General features: G+C 38.6%; 1 protein-coding gene and 1 long non-coding RNA gene across 3 annotated transcripts in view; both read right to left on the bottom strand.

The window, feature by feature from the left end:
* Positions 1-20,131, bottom strand: part of NSMCE2 (NSE2 SUMO ligase component of SMC5/6 complex) — a 129,328-nt gene that overhangs the window by 106,089 nt on the left and 3,108 nt on the right. For both annotated transcript variants that reach the window (XM_085221673.1, XM_085221672.1), the window contains exon 2: positions 19,391-19,538. In XM_085221673.1, the coding sequence (XP_085077799.1) occupies positions 19,391-19,523 (133 nt within the window). In that variant the 5' untranslated portion in view covers positions 19,524-19,538. The remainder of the gene's footprint in view (positions 1-19,390; positions 19,539-20,131) is intronic.
* Positions 743-7,588, bottom strand: LOC146544797 (uncharacterized). Its single transcript, XR_014882690.1, has 3 exons — positions 4,725-7,588; positions 3,988-4,140; positions 743-3,363 (listed from the first exon to the last, which is right to left on the bottom strand). It is a non-coding gene; the product is annotated as an uncharacterized LOC146544797 (long non-coding RNA).

Raw genomic sequence — 20,131 nt, 5'->3', positions numbered from 1 at the left:
ACTTACAGCTGAAATCAGTCCTAAAGACAGCTCCAGCTTCTCAGGAAATGCCTTAACTGTTCTGCAGTGTATCTCGAGCTGCATTTCCCTCACTGTTCTCCAATGAAGCCATTCCACTTGCATAGAAAGCTTTCACACACAGTTACAAACTGATGGTGTAAGAGTGATCTTACAGACTTATACCTTCACCTCTCAGCGCTTCAGTGAAAAGTTGGTATGTCTTCTAAAATGAAATATCCATGAGGGAAAGAGAAATTAGCTCTTGGTGGCCCTGCTTGAGCAAGGAGACAAACTGCAGAAGTCCCTTCCTACCTCAACTGTTCTGTAATACTCCTTGATATCCAGCAACCTTTATCTCTAAACCATTATTCTGGAAAATAGATGAAAGTGAGTTCAAAGCTACAAATACCAGTTCAAGTCTTCTCAAGCAAAGAAGGAACATGAATCCAAGTTCCCTATGTTCTATCAAAGAAAAAATTCTGACTAGTGAGAAGAAAAGTGAGAGGTGAATGGGAGACAAGACTCTAGTAACTGCAAAGGAAAACTGTTAGCTGACTGTGCCCGTGGTTCCAAAAGAAATATCAGCTGTGAATGGTTCCTAAAACTTCACATTATTTTCTATTTGGTTTTTGTTAAAGACTTCAAATCAAATTACAGTACTTAGCTTCAGATCATCAAGCAATCAAGCATTTTGCTTTTACCTAAATCAAGTCTTCAAAGGTTTTATTTTGCAGAGGAAAGGGTATTGGTTTCCAGTCTGGATTGAAACATTTATTTTATTTAGCAAATGACTGGGGGGGGAAGAAAAAAACAACCTCTTCAATTAGCCAGTATTCCAGTATTCTCTGATTAATTTTCTTTTCTTTATAATCTGTAAGATGAGCCAAGAGCATCTGTTAAATTACAAACTGCTCCTGACAGGAAAACTCATCCTGTATTACAAGTCATTTCCCTGTAGGCTGTGACTGTCTGAAATGGGAAGTGACAAGATTCAGCGACCCAGGAGTTTGCTGCCAGTCTCATGGAAATGACTCCCAAGTACATTATACTGCAGAGTCAGAATTTTAACAGAAATGGACCACGCATGATGTTTCCTTTCTTAATGCCCAGTTTGAAGCACCTCAAGAGGCCAGCATTTTCAGGGAGTGGGCGTTGCACATGTTCTGAAAACAGTCATTTCAGAATGGGCACAGAGAAGCTGAGGCACTCAGTATCACAAACCACTTTTAAGATGAACTTTCTATACTATTCTGCAATAAAGTAATCATGAAACTTTTGTTCAACGTGAAACTCCTTAAACTTCATTGCCAGTAGAACTAGGCCAGCAGTCCTTCTGAAAGTTACTTCCTTACAATGCTTACTTTTCTTAAAGATTATGAGGGGAAGGCTAAAAAGTCACAATGATGCAGTTCAGACTTGAGAGCAGTAATGAAGATTTATCTTACCGAGTATTTCTGCCATAGTATCCACACAGATAAGAAAGGACAACATCTCCTAACTCCTATTGACACTGTGACCTAATGAAATAAACAGGGTTCTCACAGAGAGATTGATTTAGCAAACACTCCAACATGAGCTGACATACTTTACTGAATAAAATCCAACTATCTAGTTAAACTATGAAATAGAGTTTAACTTAGACTGAGAGACACAAATAATAAAAAGACATAAAAAGACATTTTCCATACAAGTAAACATAGTTTACTGTGGCAGAGAAACAGAAGTCCTTGTATCATACGTACATATTTTGTACTACTGTAACCTCTACACTGGGTGCCATACATATGGTACCAAGACACAAAGGCAGGTAGTAGAAGAACACTTACTCAAATGAAAATGGATGCTTTCTTGACAATATACTAAGGCCCATGAAGTCATCAGGCTATTTTGGTCCTGACCAGCACCTCTTTAGGACCCAAAGGAACGGCATGGAACTACATCAAGGGAGGTTCAGGTTGGGCGTTAGGAAAAGGTCACCCATCAGAGGCTGCTCAGGCACTGCAACAGCTCCCCAGAGCAGTGGTGACAGCACCAAGCCTGATGGAGCTCAAGAAGCATTTGGACCATACGCTCAGACATGGGATTTAAATTCTGAGTGGTCCTATGTGTAGGCAGGAGTTGGACTCAAATTTTGATTCTTGTGGGTCCCAACTCAGGATATCCTTTGAATTCTGTGATACACCCCTTACTAAATTCCACAGACATGGTGAAATTAATCTTTATTTTACCAACTAGCATCTATGTGGTTTGGCAGAAAACCAATTTAAAGTTAACAAAGACAGTCTAGCTAGTAGATAGGAGCACTGAAAGGAGGATAAAGCATTTATGAGACACAAGAGTTTGGAGATGCATCTCAAGCTCTTCTCTTTCACAATCTTGTGATAGTTTTCTGGTATCAGAATGGCTGAGGTTGGCAGGGTTCTTTGAAGGAGATCTGTTTCTTGCAGCTGGGACAATGTAACTTTTCACACAGTCATACAATAAATTCAGTCAACAAAGCAGTTCAAGACAAAAATAGTATTATGTCCTCCCCAGAACAAAAGATGAACAACAAAAGCAAGCCCCCCCAAAACAACAGTATTCCTATAACTGAATTTAAAGTGCAGATATGCAAACAGTTCTACCAGCACACTTGAGAGGTGGCAAACTGTGCAGAGTGAAGCTTGGAGGGGGGGATAATCTCCTAAGCCATTTCTTTGCCAAGAAATACATAAAGGAACCACACCTGTTTTTTCTAAGCAAACACAACGTGTACTTATTTGCTATCTTCACACAGAAATCTCAGGCCAAACTCCCATAGAATAAAGTTTTCTAAAATCTTTTATTTTCATAACCATATATATACACCCTTCTGTTCTCAGTGGATTTCAACATATGTCGAAATTGAGGCTGAAAACAACATTCACTAATAATTAGAGTGGGAAAGGATTCTCCTATGACTAACCAGCTGCTTGCCTGTGGAGGCGTGGGCACGTCTGCCTCAGACCACAGAGCTCAAAGCCCAGAGCTGCTTACTGCTGACCCAGCCTTCCTGAGAACAAGATATAGGACACCTGAGAAGACTGAAAACCAGAGTCCACTGCTGTCCTTCTACCCAATTTCTCCCTTCTAAATTTGATATTGGCAAGATAAAAACTGGGACAAAAGTTTCTCTTCTGGAAATAGGAGTTGGACTTCATGATCCTTATGGGCCAATTCCAACTCATGTTATTCTACGATCCCCCTTACAATAATTGCTCTTTTTTGATCCCTCAGAACACTTTCTGAAACTGCTACTTAAAATAGACAATTTTATTTCGAGACTTGTAAGAGTATTTTCAATTTCCAGAAAAAGTTCACAAGCTGCTGCATCCAACACCTCCCCTGTAAAGGAATATCAGCAAGATCATTTTCTTCATTTACAACATATTGGATTTTTCTTTTAAGAAGCACAATTTCCTCTATATTAACACAGGATTTCTGCTAGCACACTGCCAGTCCCACTGATATAATCTGCCCTTTTTTCTTTACCAGTCAACAATTAATGCTTTCTGTTGTGAATAACTGATTCTTCTCTTAGTTTAAATTGCACTGACAGGTGAAAGTACTTTGGGGTGAAGTGCAAGTCTGTCTCTAATAAAAAGTATATTTCTTATTATCCAACTGTAAACAATACCATAAGGATCTTCAAAAAATAAATTTGGGTTCTGTTAATTAATATTATAGCTCTCAACTCAGAGAAGCTCATTCAAGCTGCATCTTCCATTAAACTAAATGTAATAGTTACTTACTCTTCCATCCTAAACTGACTTCTGTGGAAATGGGAGGAAATGAGAAACAATGAGCAGCAATGATAGGAAAATAAACCTTTTTCACTCACGACTTTCAAAATGTTCAGATACATTACATTCTGTCCAGAACTGGAGGCAGCCTAGCTCTGAGTATAAGCTAGCAAGCCCTCATCAGAGCTTATTAAATCAAATATAATGTTTCAGTAAATGCCATTACCTTAGTTCTGGGCTCAAACAACCATAACATCCGAGTCTGGAGCAGATACATCAGTTTCCAAATCTAATTGCACAGACGTGACACACGCCCTGTAGCATCACAAGAAATTGTAGTCACACGATGCAATGTCAATGGCTTGGCCAGAAAATAGGGCTGGGACACAGAGAAAAGCATGAGAGAGTCAACGAACTGGTTCTGGTAAATCTCAGCGTTGTGCTTTCTAATACAAGCAAGGCTCAAATAGCAGTGTGTAGGAATAAAAGTTGCAGAAGATATCATACGTGAAAGTAAGAAGAAGAAAATCCTTCACTTCAGGGGAACCTTTCACTTCAAGACAGACAACCCAGCACTGCCTTACTTCAGCTCAGTTTGTGCCCATAGTTACCATACAAAAAGAACTCAAAATTCAAGCTAAGCGTCCACAACCAACTGCAAAGCATCACGCAGACACAAATGAATGCTCTTCCAGCATTAAAATTTTAACATTATTGACCTAAAGTGAAACAGCTGGGGGAGGAGAAATGCCAAAATGTCTGCTTTTTAAATGTCAAATATTTTGATTAGAGACTTTCAAACATGACTATTTCTTTCCCCTGAGCCCACACAGTCTCCCATTCTAAGTTCTTCTGCTTCAACAACCTCTGGCACTACTGAGTTGAGAAGCCAGATAAGTTTATCAGTGGTCCCAGACACTGCCAGAGTGGACACTGCAGTTACCCAGCAGGGACCAGCCTTACCTCAGCTGCAGCAGCAAGCAGTGCAAGGTGGAAAAATGACAAAGTTGTATGCTCAAAATATTCAGAAAAATCTGGCTGGCAGGCTACACCGTTATGGACAGTGTGGTAATGCATCTTACCACAGAGCTGATGCTAGTCTGCACACACACTGGAATAAACAAGAGATAAATCAGTTTCATAATCAGTTGTAAGTAGAAGGGTTTGTTTTTAATATCAGAAACACCGATCTGTTAGAATTTCAGAAATGACCATTTCTTGAGAAGGTTGATAGAAATAGAAACCAGTACCCTCTCCAAAGCTAGCTGTTACATCGATAGATTCACATGCTTTGGGTATTTTCTTGTTTCTGTTGATAACAGGACACCAACGAGGTTGGACTACAGAAGCCTGGAACACGAGTGTCTCACATAAGCAAAGGTCAAGAGATGTTCCCAACACCATCCAATCCAGCATGCGTCACACACTGATAAGGTACCCTTGAAGCGCCAACCATGCGGCAACATCAAAGCTAGGGCTTTGAGAGTCCCAGCATGACTTGAACAAGAAAGAAAAAGAAACCACCAAAAAAACAATCCACAACCTAATCTTCTTACATAGAAAAGGCAAAGGCAAAGTGTGGTCACAAACTCTATGCACAATGAAAACCAGAAATTCATTTTGCCTCTAGCAGGCTTCCTTTGCATTAAGCCTCTTCTGTGAATCTCTTCTGGCAGATCTCCCCTTTCTGGCATGAATCACAGGTATGTGGCATTCATTCTGTTGCTTGCATACTGGTAAGTGACAAAGCAAAATCCTTCCATTGCTAGAATTTCATTTTTCACCAACTTCATACAAGAATTTCTCCTGCTGGGAGGACCTGCTGCTTTGTTAACAGAAGGAAAGTGCACATCTCTGTGCAAAAAAGAACAATGCAATTCTTTATTGCCCAGGTCTCTAACACAGGCACAATGATTTTGAAACAGGAATTTGTTTTGTGGCTTAAAGTACACTGCAGATCATGATCTCAGTATTTTTTTTTAAGTAACCCTGTTAGTTGATAGAGAAAAGAAATGACTTTGTTGAGCCTAGTGGCACTTAAAGGGGTGTGGTTTGGGTGTTTTTTTTTTCTTTTGTTTTATTTTTAATAGGAATATAAATTGAGACTGACTGTGGAAATATTCAGTATCAGATACAGGAAGGCTCCCTCTGTTCAGTACTTAAACAGAATTGGAAAACTGTCACATAGCTATGAGACATTGTGCTTACAAAATAATTAAATCCAGAACTGTATCACTATCCTTGAGATTTGTGTGGCTGAAATGTATTAGTTCTGAGAAGTTCCACTCGCCCTTATATTAATAAACTTTTGAATTTTAATTTTAATTTGGTCTTCTATGAAAGTGACTGGGCCAAACCTGTGCATTGAGGTAGGTATGTTCAGTGAAAGAGAAGTTTTCATTTTTAAATAACAGATTAACTTGAGACACTGGGACAGACTGTACACCTCCGATAAAGAGCAGATAAAAGATGAATCTAAAAATACTAAAGAAATACAGAATTTGAATGAGTGATGGCATACCTAATTCACTCAAAAAGCAGCTGTGAATTAGATTCACACCCACAAGTAATAAACTTTAAAGAAAAAGTCTTGTGGAAATGTCACATTAATCTACCCATATAGAAAAAGTCTACTCACCCACTGCTTACTAAGATGATTAGTAAGGAAATCACAAGTTAAACTTTATTCATCTGCTTAAAAAAATAGGAAAGAGTTTACAAGGTTGATTTAACTCACAAGATATTATTGTCACTTGACATTTACATGCAATGTATAATTCCATTCCCACTTACAGTCTGGGGAAAGCCTGTTAAAATACTTCCTTAATGTGTGAACACTTCTTTGAGTTGTGTTCTTTTTATCTGCCACCTTCTCCTTAAGCCAGCTGGCTCCTTTTGTTAAGTCTTTTTTAATAAGAAAGTTCATTATATGTAATTTATGGAGCAGTTTGAGATTGTCACTTTCTACTGAATGCTATAGCACATTGCAATATAGCTATTGCAGAACACTATAGCATTTGTTGATAGTGTCAGAAAATCAACATGATTCACACATGTATATATCCTCAGTAAGTCCAATTTAGACTGATAAAAAGACAAATTTGTCTTCTCATTCAAAAGCTGAATGGACATGGTCTTGGGCACCCTGCTCTGGGTGTCTCCGCTTTGAGCAGGGGTTGACCCAGAGGACCTCCAGAAGCCCTTTCCAACTCAGCCATTCTGCGATTCATTTGCAGTTATGAACCTGTTCTCCTACAATTTATATGCCAGACTATTCTTCCTATTTTGGAAAAGCGTAAGAGTTTTGTGGGAAAAAGAAGTTGTTTACACAAGAAACAGCACGAGGAAAGCATTTCAAAATCTTTTGTCATTTAGAGCACAATCAGTGTACTGTCCTGTTTAAACCTGCTGCTGTGGCTTTTTTATTTCTTACCTCTCTTCTCCTTCACAATGCATTTCTTTACTGCTTGCTCCTCTCCTCTTCCTGTGCAACCAGTTTCCCCATCTCCGCTCTTTTTTACTGCTTTAGATTCCTTCACTAGCAAGTGATATCTTCCTGGTCATCGCACTCCTGGGGGTCACCTCCTACTTTCTCATGTCCTCCTCTATAATGGTTTATGGCCTTTTTCTTACTGGCATTATTGGAATAAATATTTTATTATATAATATATAATAATATATAAATATTCCAATAAATTATTGGAATAAATCAATTAATACACGCAAAAACCTGAACCAACAACAGAAGTAAGACATAAGCTCTCTTGTCATGAATACTAACTGCTGTGTACTGCACAGTTTGGGAACTAACCTAACCCAAACGCTGGCTAAAATAGAGTCTGGGTCAGCAGCGTGAATGACAGCAGACTGTCTGGCTATTGCTGTGTGTCCTGCACAGACAGTTGTGCTTTACGATGCCCCTGATGAATGACAGACATTTGTTCAGTGTTTGAAGGAGAGGTACAGGGATTGTTCCCTGTACAAATTTGCTGACAACTTTGCAGATGTGTTCTTGTCTTTATATGGCACATGCTGTATAATTTAGGGTCTTTCTAGATCAACAAGACTAAATCCTGCTAATTGCATTTTTCTTCAATAAGCTCTTTTGGTATTTGAAAGAAAGAGCAACACAGATTACTCAGAGGCTGGAAAGCATAACTTACATCAAGACTGACTAAAGCAGCTTCATGTGGCTAGTTTCAGTAAGTGATGCTAAAGGTGTCTTGCTCATGACCTACCACAACCATCCTGAAGATTTCTTAACATAATGGGCTCTGGTAAGCAAACAAAGCCATAGTTCAGCGGCTGAAAATTGAAACAAAGATAATGTAGAATTACAGGTTTCTCTATCAACTAGAGTACAACATATGCAGAGATAAGATAGATTGTCTTTCACTTCAACTGACTTTTTCCTAGGCCACCGGCTTCAGTGGTTGTTTCGTTGTTTTTTTTGTTCTTTTTTTCCTTAAACAGTTTCAGTAGCATATTTTTGAATCAGTGAATTATTTTTTCTCTTGACATTGTATTATTTATTGACCCACTAATAAAAAATTAGGCTATCCACCCACAGGCATGTCTGAAGGATCCATTCAAAAATCTAACCTAAGTGCAAATCTTCACTTAATCTCCTATGCATGTTTCAGAGATGCAAAAGTGTTGTGTTTTTTTTTTTTTTAGTGAGAACTATTGGTGATAGGTGGATGGTTGGGCTGGATGATCTTGTAGGTTTTTTCCAACCTTGGTGTTTCCGTGATTCTGTGAATACTGAAAATATGATACTTCTTATTTGCTAAATCCCAAAAAATAGATGACATCTTTGCTAGGCTGTTGGCTTCTGCTTCCTTTTTCCCCTTGCAAACATAGTTTTTTGGTGGCTGCTTAGCTCTTACCTTTTCCAACCACCTACTCCCATCACACACAACTGAAATTCTGGATTCTTGCAACATTATTTTCAGAAGCGTACAAGACACAAGAAACAACAGAAGGGAATATCTACTTGGGAGTGTGCTATATTTAAACATTAATACATCTCCAAACTCTCCTGACATCTCCCTTTAAAAAGAGAAACTGATGCCTGGTGAGCTTGAATGACATGCCCAAGGCCACACAGTGGCAACACCAGTCTGAGAGCACAGTTGTTCCTTAAGGGCTCAGCAAAATCACACTTGGAGCATCACAGTTGTTTTGTCCCTTTCATATAATGCTACTATGAGCTCCTTGTTTTTCCTGAGAAAAATGAAAATACAAGAAGGGAAACAAAAAATCTATCGCAATTACAATAAAAAATATTCTAAACCTACAGTTCAGGCAAACAATTTCTTTCAAAGCCTGTCCTACAGAGGCTGACATTTTTCAGATGGGCGTTCACTGACAACAGTCATAAGAAAAATGCAAGTCTTGTGTGTCATTCTGACTGGATGAAGCACACATTCCCATTTAAATTCTTCAAATTTAATCAGTGCATATTATAACCATTTTTCACTAGAATGTCAGTATGCTGTCTAACACTGGTGTAATTGGAAATATGTCATAGAACCTGGATTTGAGTCAGAGTGAAATTTTAAGTTTTCTTTTATAAATTATTTCTATCTGAAAATATTAAAAAAACCTCCTAATTAATTCTACCTGCACTGATAGAAAAATTATTTCTGAATATCAGAAAAGCAAGGCTATAAAACACAGCCACGAGTCCCTGAATTCTTGAAGAGATGAGCAAAAAGAAAAGAAAAGAAAGGAAAAGAAAAAAGAAAAACAGAGGTTAGTGCCCATGGACTCTAGGTAGGGGATCAGGATGATGGTTTCAGAATGCTCATGTCTATGTCAGGGCTTCCTTAGTGCTTTGACCAAACACTAAGAAGCACTAAGCACATCAGCTTACTTTTAACTTAGATAAACCTTTCCCTAATGAAAGAATCAAGAAAAAAAAAAAAAATTATTTATTTACTTAATCCTGCCGAATGTTGACAACCACACATATATTATGTGTTTAAACTTTCATGGGTTCTTCCTTCCTGCCTAGTTAATTAGGCAGACAATTAGATCACTGAAAATAAAATTCTGATCTATTCAAACTGATAAAAATTAAAGCTTTCAGAGTGGGTTTTTCAAAGCCCACACTATTTTCTATATATACTGTATGCCTCTACATTTAAACAGAATCTAGCTGCGTTTTCTTATTGCCATATTTCTGTGGCAGAAATATGACGATAAGAAAATGACAGATTAATATACTACAGAGAATATTTTCATACAGTAAATTATTCAGATAAAATATTCCTCTCTGGCTTTTGTTCAAAGAGGTTGATTTATCTTTGTGCTAAGGAGCCCACACAAGACCTCTGCAGTATTTCATAGTATTCTGAAGCTGAAAAAGACCATTAGGATCATCTATTCTGATCTCATGCATAGTAGAGGCCAAAGAACCTCACCCAGCAATTTCAAGCATATAACTTACAGCCATAAGCTCGCTCATTCTCTGAAGGTTAACATCACTGGTGGGCAGAGGGTCTGCAAAAAGGTCTATACAGCATTTAAATCCCACTTATGATCTATCTTGCAAACTCTTGAGAATTTATGGGGTCTAAGACACAGAGAAATTTATAGTGACTACGGGTACATGAGGTAACCAACAGGTAACTCCAAACTCATTGTGACCTTTGGGGGAGAAAATTACTCACTTTGTTAGAAAATTCATATGAAAAAGGTACAAACATACATATATACATGTGCACGTATGTACCTGAAAACAGACACCATGAGAAAACTACCTGCTGAAACCTGAGAATTAAAAATTGTGATTTTATGATAAAAACAAGACTGTCCCAAGCAAGACCTTCTGCTCAAGTGCAAGCTGCCAGTGTACCACAGCTCCACGGGAATGCATTGAGGACAGTTACCCAGCTAGCTTTAAATTGAGATTGGATTTCACCCTGAACAATGCTCTCCAGTTCAACCACAGCATACCAGCTTCAGGCAAGAATAACTGGATGAAATGCAAAGATCTGTGCTATGTAGGAAATCAGACTGGTAGTTCACATTGGTCTCAAACAGCTTTAAAAATCTATGATCTGATTGTACTAATTCTCTCTCTCCACTGTTAACCTTCATCCTCCACTTATATTTTAGTATTACCAAACGCAAGGGCATGATGATACAGCACCAACACCTCTAAACTCACTGAAGGAATGAAGTCCTGCAGAGCTGCTGCTGACCACAGCAGGTGAATGAGTAACGGGAAGGGCTCAGGAAAGCCTTTGCTGCCACCTAATGGGTTTCTTTTTCTTTCAAGAAAAAGTTGAGAGACAAAGATAGGTGTATGCATTCAGTTTCCAGAGTAAAGAATAGCAAAAAGAGGCAATGAGACAGGAGCACATTGCTTAACACAGCCATCTTCCCCCACTGCACTGCATTCTTTTTACAGTCAAAATTTCAGCCAGAAAATAATAACAAGCCTGTATATTTCTTCCCACCCTGTAAGATGGTCAGGGTGGTTTTAGGGTAAATACAAAACAGCTCAAATCTCCCATTCCAAGTCATATTTTTCCAGATTTTGGAACAAGGTGTATTTCCAAATTTACATTTTTCACACAGCTTTTCTGAAGAACAGCCTTCAGAACAAAACTGTTATTTTAGCAATGGGCTCATCAGTCTGCTCAGCACCTTCTGCTGGAAGTCATTTTTCCATTGCAATTACTGAGACACAAAAGTAAGTTAAAAAGAAAAAAACAAACAAAAAAAAAACCCATATTCTCTTATTAGAATATTGATTGAAGAGCATAATGCATAAAATGTATTTTTTTTTATCTTACTGTACAAAAACCCAGCCGGTCCTTTCAGTTTCCAAATAATAAAACTGCTTGAAGAAGAAATACTTCAGTGATGCCATTTAACTTCAAGAAAACACATGTATCTTCCTTACTGCTAGTTGAAAGGTTATATACATACAAAACAATCCACAAAGCACAATGTAACATAGGACACATATTTCCTAAAGGATGAATTTCAAGAGCAAGATTTGAAAGAAAGAAAAACTGCACATTATTCTTGAGAAAGGGAATCTGAAGCATTTTATCTCAAATACCCCAAAAATACAATTATACCTTAAACAACAAGGGAAAAAAACCTTCCCGAGAGGAAAAAAGTCAACTCGGTGCCCACACTGTTCTTGCTCCCAATTAGTACCACAGACATTGGTGTACCAATGAAGCAGACCCCTTAACAAACAGCTTCTGGAAGATAAATGTGCAGGGTCAGAAACTTCCCCAAGGAACAGCTTTCTACACTGGGGGAACTCTTACAGCTTCCAACAAAGCCTCTGGTAGAGGCTCGCACTGAAGGTTGCTCAACTTAATGGGATCATGAGTCTCCATTTTCTACCATACTTTCTCACAGAGCTAGAAAAGTTTTTTTCTAAGCAATTGTCAGTGAAAAGCCATTAATCTCCAGCATGGACTTTGACAGACTGCAGCTGCGATCTCCACGAAGAAAAAAACATCCCACAGCCCTTCCTCTAGCCTAAAGACAAAGTAAATTCTGACAGACTGAGGCACACTCTTGGGGATTTCAAATCCAGGTAAGATTGCTGCTCTGTATCCATAAAGATGTAATGGACTGTTCCTGCAGAGTATATAAAACTGTTTGCTATTTCCTTCCCAGGAGTATCTTAACAGATGTATGTGCATGTATGGCAGTTTGCTAGAGAAAAACAAGACCTGATTCCTCGTGCACAGTCCCTAGAACACAGACCAAAGTTTTGTCCATTGTAAGGCCACAGGCAGACAGCAGTCTGACAAAAGCACAATTCATATGCAAAGGTAGGATGCAGGAGAAAACACCATATCACAGCTTATCTTCCCAGGCCAAGGACAGGTAGGGTAACAAGTCAAAGTTTAGTCCTGCTAATTTCCTCATTCAGCAGACCTTCATGTCGCCTTCTAATCAAGCAGATTGCAAAGTGCCATTCTAGTCAATAAACTGTAGCCTTTTCTAAGGACATGTACCTTGGTTTGCTTATTTTTATGAATTATCTCTATCACCACGGAAACTAATAGAGTACGAGAATTTTAGGAGCACAGATTTCAGTGGGATCACTTCTGGATCCCAGCACAATCAATCACGGTCACTTCGTACACAAGAACTTCTCCTGTGGTAAGACTCATGTTACGACACTGCAGGAGTCACTGCACGTGAATTTTCAGTGGAAAACAAGCTAGAAAAGGAAGGACAAAGGAAACAGCTGAACGAAACTGTTATCTAATTAAACACAGGCAGGCATTCCATCTTTATTATGGAATTTGCACTATTCCAAGCAGAAGTTTCAGTTCTAAGACAGAGAAATCTCCACAGAAATGATCCCTGCTCTCAGTGATGAACGAACTTCTGATCTTCAGGTCTTTCTGTTATAGGTTGCTGCAACACCTTTAGCAAGACACTGCATGTAAAAATAGTGGATGTTCCATAGAACTCTGTGAATCAACTACCTATTAAAAGGCTGCCAATAATTTCACAGTGCTAGGCTGACCTGTACGTCTGTATTCTCTACACTTCTTCTGCGCCAACAAGGCTCAGCAGCGTTGGGAGTGATTCCTGTTTAACTCCACTTGAAGACAGCAACAAGAGAAACTGAAGTGCAGTAGGAAATCTCACAGATCTAAAGCCACATTTAAAAGATCCTACATTACCAACTACTTTCAGACTAGTATTTAACAGGAATCAAGACACAAGCAGATCCCAAGCCATTTGGTGAATAGAAAGCAGTCAGTGAAAGGAAGCCATCGCACACTGAAGTACAGAGACAGCAAAAGGAAACACGGAAATGGGACGAGCAGCCAGGACTGAGGGAAGCTGTTCTGGCAGAGGGAGGAGGTTATGCAATAGGAAACAGAGTAGACAAGCAGGAAGGAAGAGCCAGAGCTGCAAAGGGCTAACTTAATCCAGGGCACATGCCACAGCATACTATCACTAACACTCTGGAAGTCCCACAGGGCTGCCCTGTACAGAGCAGCGAGCAGAAAAATCCTTCAGAGCGTGGAAAAAGAGAGCAGAGGGGATGGGGGTGAGGAGCTCTCACGTAGATGCTGACAGGAAGATCACTGCTGCGTTGGACAGATGGCAGGCAGCCATATGAGCAGCTGGCCATGACATTTTAAAGCAGGTTTTTGAGCGAAAAAAAGAAGTAGCTCATTTTTTTCCTGCTAAATAAATTAGAGTTCAGGTGGAATAACTGCTTTGCATCCATTTATTCTACAGTCCAGGGCCTCAGCGTTTTACAGTGGGAATGCAGTGTGTAGTTGGAAGAAAGTTTTAGACATTAAGGAACTACCTTGCTGTCTACTTGAAAACCGTTCATATAATTAGGCAAAACGCTATGTGCTAATGCTTTAAAATGCTTTTTAGACACTTTCTGCTTATCTGTATTTATCATCTTGTCCATAGTTAGCATACTCTCCTGTCCCTCCAATTATTTCCCAATTTGTTTTGGCCATTCCTTTCAGCTCCACATGGCCTTGGCTCCAGACCAGAGACAAAAGTAATTACCCCTCAATTATCCATTTAAATAGCCAAGTGCTGGGCAGGAAGCCAGGAGATGATGATGAATTAGTCGCCTTTCTTCTGATACCTACAACTCTGTGTACTTCATAGTCCCATATTATTGAGAAAGTTCTCCTGCTTTCAAAGAGACAGATAAAACACCATCCTTAGCAAACTGGCAGAATTCACATCCGAATTCTGCAAGCAGAACTGGGAATGGATGTCTGTCTTTGTGATGGCACATTCACATCACGATCAGCACATCAGACAATACATATGGCACATTATACCAATTCAAAAAAACAGAGAAAAAGACTTATATCCTTATATTTGCTTATATCCAATATTTCACATGGATGCCCTTTCTACCTCTAGAGAAGATTCTGAGTTTAGGTAAAGACAGTTCAGCCATTTACAGAAGTGAAGCGAGCAGTGCAAATAGCTGTTCTTTGTGTGCAGAGGTGTTAACAGGAGGCATTTTTCAATCACATACAGACAGCTCAAACAACAGATTGAGGTTAAATTTTAAAATATGTAAATTACAGAGCTTAGATGATTTTGTTAGAAATCAGTTGCAAATGCAAATAATGCCACCTTCAAATTTCCAAAGGAGATGAGAATGTGCTTACACTTTAAAATACGCAGAGCACTCTGAAATTTGGAGGCTCACTCAAGAATTTAGATGTAATCTTTCCTTCTGTGTTTTGCTGGACTGGACCACAGAACAACCAAAAGCATTTTGAGTACAGAGAGGACACACTTAAACCAAGTCTGTGCAGCCTGTTTTGCTGTTTACATGGCCTTTTATGTAGTAACATTTTAAAACATTTGCATATCACAGTGTTATTTTTGAAAAAAGGGGAAAAATATGATGCTTAGACAATATAAATGGTTAAATGGACAGAAATCACCTTAAACTTATGACTGTGGACTGCAAACAAATGTCAAGACATTATATGTATATCTATTATGTGTATAAATGAGATGACTGAAACTGCTTAGAAATTTGGGGTATTAAATCCTTCCAATATTCCTGTGGAATGGGTAAACACTGTTTTTATTAGGATTATTATTTTGCAGAAAGAAGTAAAATTAACGCATCCCAGTATGCAGAGGATTAGATTAATTGGTACATTCTGGTCCACAGTTCAAAATGTAGAAACATGATGAAATGCTACAAATCTTTATATCTTCAAAGTCATTTCAGCTGTTATTTCCATCAGTTAAACTGATTCCCTCACTTTTCTAGATTTCTCACACTGATATTTATTGCAGCTTTGAGACTAAGTTCAACTACAGCAACACAGCATCAGTATGTACACTGGCTTGCAGCCATGCCACCTTCATCCAGTAACAGATAAAATCCATTTCAAAAGGACTGATGTGAGTCAGTAGGAAGGAAGAGGGCAGCTTCTTTAAGGGAAATATGATGCTAAGAAAAAAGATAAGTTCATTTCAATAGGTGGAATTCTCCAAAGGAAATTTCTATTCAAATGTAAACCCAGTGCCTGATTTTGTTCTGAAACTTTCAAAGCACATGTCAACATAAGGGCATGAAAAAGCTATTGTATTTATCCACGAGTAAACAATTTTAATCTGATGTCCCCGACATCCAACTCAAAACTCCTCTCTATATTTTCCAGTTGTGTTTTTTTTTCTGCTCTTTTAAATTAGCTGGAGGAAAACTTTCTCTCTTCTGGATTATTAAGCAGTTTCAATGTTTCTACACAGCAGTCTTTATTCACCCAAAAGATTTTCATTTCAACAGTGGCAGGCTAATCCCTGTAACTACTGCTTACCTCCCTAATAGCTGAGAGGCTTTGCCCGTGCTTGCAAACCATCTGAGATCCTCTGAAGAAAGGTTACTGTAGGTTACAAGGCTACTATAAATCATGGAATATCCCGAGTCAATTCTTGCCCCCAGGTTGGCACCTCTTCCTATCAGCAACCCTTTGGGCTTCATGACCTAAGAAGCAGATTTACTCCCTCTTTGTTCCACCTAACACTACCACCATCTGTTTAAATAGCTGAAGTTCACAACTGTTCTAAGAGGGTTTATAGCTTCCACAACCACTGTAAGTTCTTTGTTCTCTGGACGGTTTAACTGGAGAGGGCTTGAGGCTGCTCAAGGATCGTGGCCAAATCAACAGAGAGGTAAAGGCGAATTTCTTTTCCGCGCTTTTTAAAATGCTAATGGCAGCGCTGCTTACTTCCTATCTTCGCCTGCCCCCTAGTGAGCTTTGATTTTCACTCCACCTGAACAGTCATCTGGCTGCTTTATAACTTAGGCGCATACAGATGTACTGAAGCACCAAGTTTTTCTTTCTACATTCTTCAGAAGTATTCTCGTTATGCTTTCTCACTAAGCATGTCAGAGAGTAAATAGCATTCTCCAGCCCGACAGTGTTAAAATGCAGTAAGCTACTTTTACTTAACAGGGAAACACTCTCAAGGCACAAGATATAAACACTTAAAATACATCCAAGAAAATTTATACTTGTTAATTTATATTTCTTCTTCATATTATTTTTTATTTAGATCTCTGAAGGCTCTTTCATGAATCATCCTTCAATTTTTTTTTAGGGGTGGAAAGATTTGTTGTGTTTGCTGCTCACAAATCATCTCAAATACAACACCAGAGCAAATCCACTACTATAATCTAGGAGAGAAAAGAGATCCAGTAAGACCTTAAAAAACAAAACAAAACAAAACAACCTGATTTACTAGCTGGTTCATTAAACACCGGCCAGTCCAGCAAACATTTCTGTGTGTTATTTAGTAAGTATGCTTACCAGTAAATGATTTCAGAATCAGGCTCTTGGATTGTAGCAATTAAGAGAAGAAACAGACAGCACTTACTTCACAAACTTTGCATGCCTTCACATGTAAATCCAACTTCTCTCATGTCCTTCCTAAGACAATTTTAGCCCAGTGCTACTCCCAAAAAGTAGCTATGTAAGGTGAAGTTCCAAAGGAACAAGATACCTTCACAGCAGCAGTGCTTCTAAAATAAAACAATAATCACAACAGAATTCTTTGCCACTACAGAGCCTAGCAATGAAACCTGCCAGAAGCTGGAAATTAAACTGCAAATAGAACAGGAACAAGAATGCAGAAATATATTATCAAAAGCTGTTTCAAAATTAAATGAATACTTTGCCTCAAAATAAGAAGGCTAAGCAGGATAGGAGGGTTACAATTTTATGGAGATAGAACTTATCACATGTTAATCAGCTGGACATAAGAACTTGACAGCCAAGTTTAGCAGACCAGATGATGCTAACTCAAAACCACCCAAAAAAACAAATGAACAAAAAAAAGTAATCCAAAATATCACAGTGTGTATTTACTAAAAGTATGTCATACGCAGCAACTTTGTGTATTTCCTGATGGCACTGTGTAAACAAAAAGAAATGAAGCCCAAGAGGAGGAGATGAAGATGACCTTCACAAATTCAAGGGAGTGAAAATCAAACCTTGTAAAAGGGAAGTGATGGAGCTTTGCTTATTTGCTTGTTCCATGTTCACATGCACATAAATCAGCTAAGAAAAGGAGTGAAGACAACAATTACTGCAAGTGAAACATTAACATCATAACACCAGACCACATTTAAACTATACAGTCTTTAAACTTCAAATACAAGTCTGTAGTAGCTTTACTGTAGAGAATGGGATGGACTATGTTCAACAACATCAGAATGTTAAAAGGACTTATTTTATAACCCTAGAACTTTATAATCCTAGATTCTACAGGATGCTTCCCCTGCTAAAATAAAATTAATGTTATGGTCTAGAAGCTGTTTTCCAGTCACACAATCTAATTCAACGGTAATAATGACCATGCTAATTGCATCAAGAGTAATTTTACCTCTAGACAATGTATTAAGTAAAGCCCTTTTGGTTCCTGAATGAAGTGGGCAACATAACTTCAAGGCTGTAAATGAGGACTCACACGCGAGAAGTGCATGACAGAGAAAGACAATGAAATTTACTAGGAGTGTAATGCACAGACCTTCAGAGCAAACCTACACTGTGAAGCTTAAGTTGCCCTTCACCCCTCCAAACATGAATGCAATGGATACTGAAGCTTATGGCAAAGTAGGAGAGAAGGTGGCTGCCCAAGCAGAGAGATACAGAACTGGCTATACTCGTTTTACTACAAAGGGAATCCCCAGCTGACTGTTAAGACAAGTTTCCATTCAGAAACAGCATGTCAATTGTCTCTGATAGCAATATGGATGAAAAGGTAAGAGAGAGAACTATCAAACTAGACAAAGAAGCATTCGTTTTGACTGTACATAAACCTCCGCTCAGTTGAATGCAAGATTTTAATGAATGACTTTTTCTATTATTTTCTTTGAGGATTCTCACACTACACTCATGATTAAAGGTTTTTGAGTTTGGGAGCTTTAAAGTTTTACCTTTTTTTTTCCCCTTTCTCCCCAGTGAAGACATTATCATAAATCTAAGGAGCGAAACGGGAGGTATTCAAAGACAATATTGGTCTTCGAAAAGTAACTTTACACTGCATCTGCTACTGTGAAATAGCAAGGACAAGACCGTTAGAAGAGATGAGAGATTTAAGGTATTCCAGTTTGTACATGTCCAAATTGAAGCACCCTTGAAGAGCCTGCTTCTCAGCAGGAAAACAGACAGCATTTTAAAAAGTCACATCCCTTAACAAGTGTCTCAAGCTCTGTACTCAGAATTATTAGCATTTTTAAAGTCTTGCCATGAACATTAAATAAAATACACACAAGGAGGTAGTATTAGAAAGAAAAGTCATTTTATTCACTCTAAGAGGTCTTCTACATCTTGGTCAGCAATACTGAAGTTTTTACAAAGTAGTAGGATAACGAGCATTGGAACGTAATTAGTCTTGGGTGTTACAAAAGCTGAAACAATGTTTGCTTGGTATTTCTATTTTCATTGAATATGTTATTGAAGACAATTAGGTGACTGGAATGAAAACACTCTGTAAAACCAGAAGAGCAACAGATCTCACAATGAAGACAGATGATTATAAATAAATCAAAGTATGCAGGCCCAGGATTAATTCAGGATGCAATACAAAAGAATATACTCAGAGGAATTACTTACTGAAATTTTCCACCAGGTCAAGGGCAACGTGGGTAGCAATATCCATTCCAGTATTTATGTAAGACTGGCAGTTTTTCAGAGATGAGAGAGAGGAATTCACAGAGCTGAATGAGATTCTTGTACCCCTCTGCATCTTGGAATTGTTACTCTAGAAATGAGAGACAAAACATTATGAATACAGTTTACACCCAAAGAATTTTGGGGAGAAAACCAAACAGCAGATAGCTAACCATTAAGCACTGTTAAGAGGACCACTGAAACATCAGAAAGCAGGGATGAATCATAGAATGGCCTGGGTTGAAAAGGGCCACAATGATCATCTAGTTTCAACCCCCTGCTACGTGCAGAGTTGCCAACCACCAGACCAGGCTGCCCAGAGCCACATCCAGCCTGGCCTTGAATGCCTCCAGGGATGGGGCATCCACAACCTCCTTGGGCAACCTGGTCCAGTGCATCACCACCCTCTGTGTGAAAAACTTCCTCCTAATATCTAACCTAAACCTCCACTGTCTCAGTTTAAAATCATTCCCTCTTGTCCTAAGTGTAAGTGGTACTTCAATTCACCAGAAGTTTTTTTATTCCCTTCTTATTCAATGTTAAGCTCAGCTCCACCACAAAAAGCAACCTGCAGTTGTCACCTGCTTATTTCCATTGCAAAACCTCATAGATGACATTAGCTTGAAAGTTACTGCTCAATTTCAGATCCAAAAAAAGTCCACGTGCCCAAAAGTTTGCCTGTAT

Source organism: Meleagris gallopavo, chromosome 3 (genome assembly GCF_905368555.1).
Source record: "Meleagris gallopavo chromosome 3, MGAL_WU_HG_1.1, whole genome shotgun sequence".
Classification (NCBI taxonomy): Eukaryota; Metazoa; Chordata; class Aves; order Galliformes; family Phasianidae; genus Meleagris; species Meleagris gallopavo.
The sequence above is the reverse complement of the archived record's forward strand: the minus strand, read 5'-3'. Positions and strand labels throughout refer to the sequence as shown.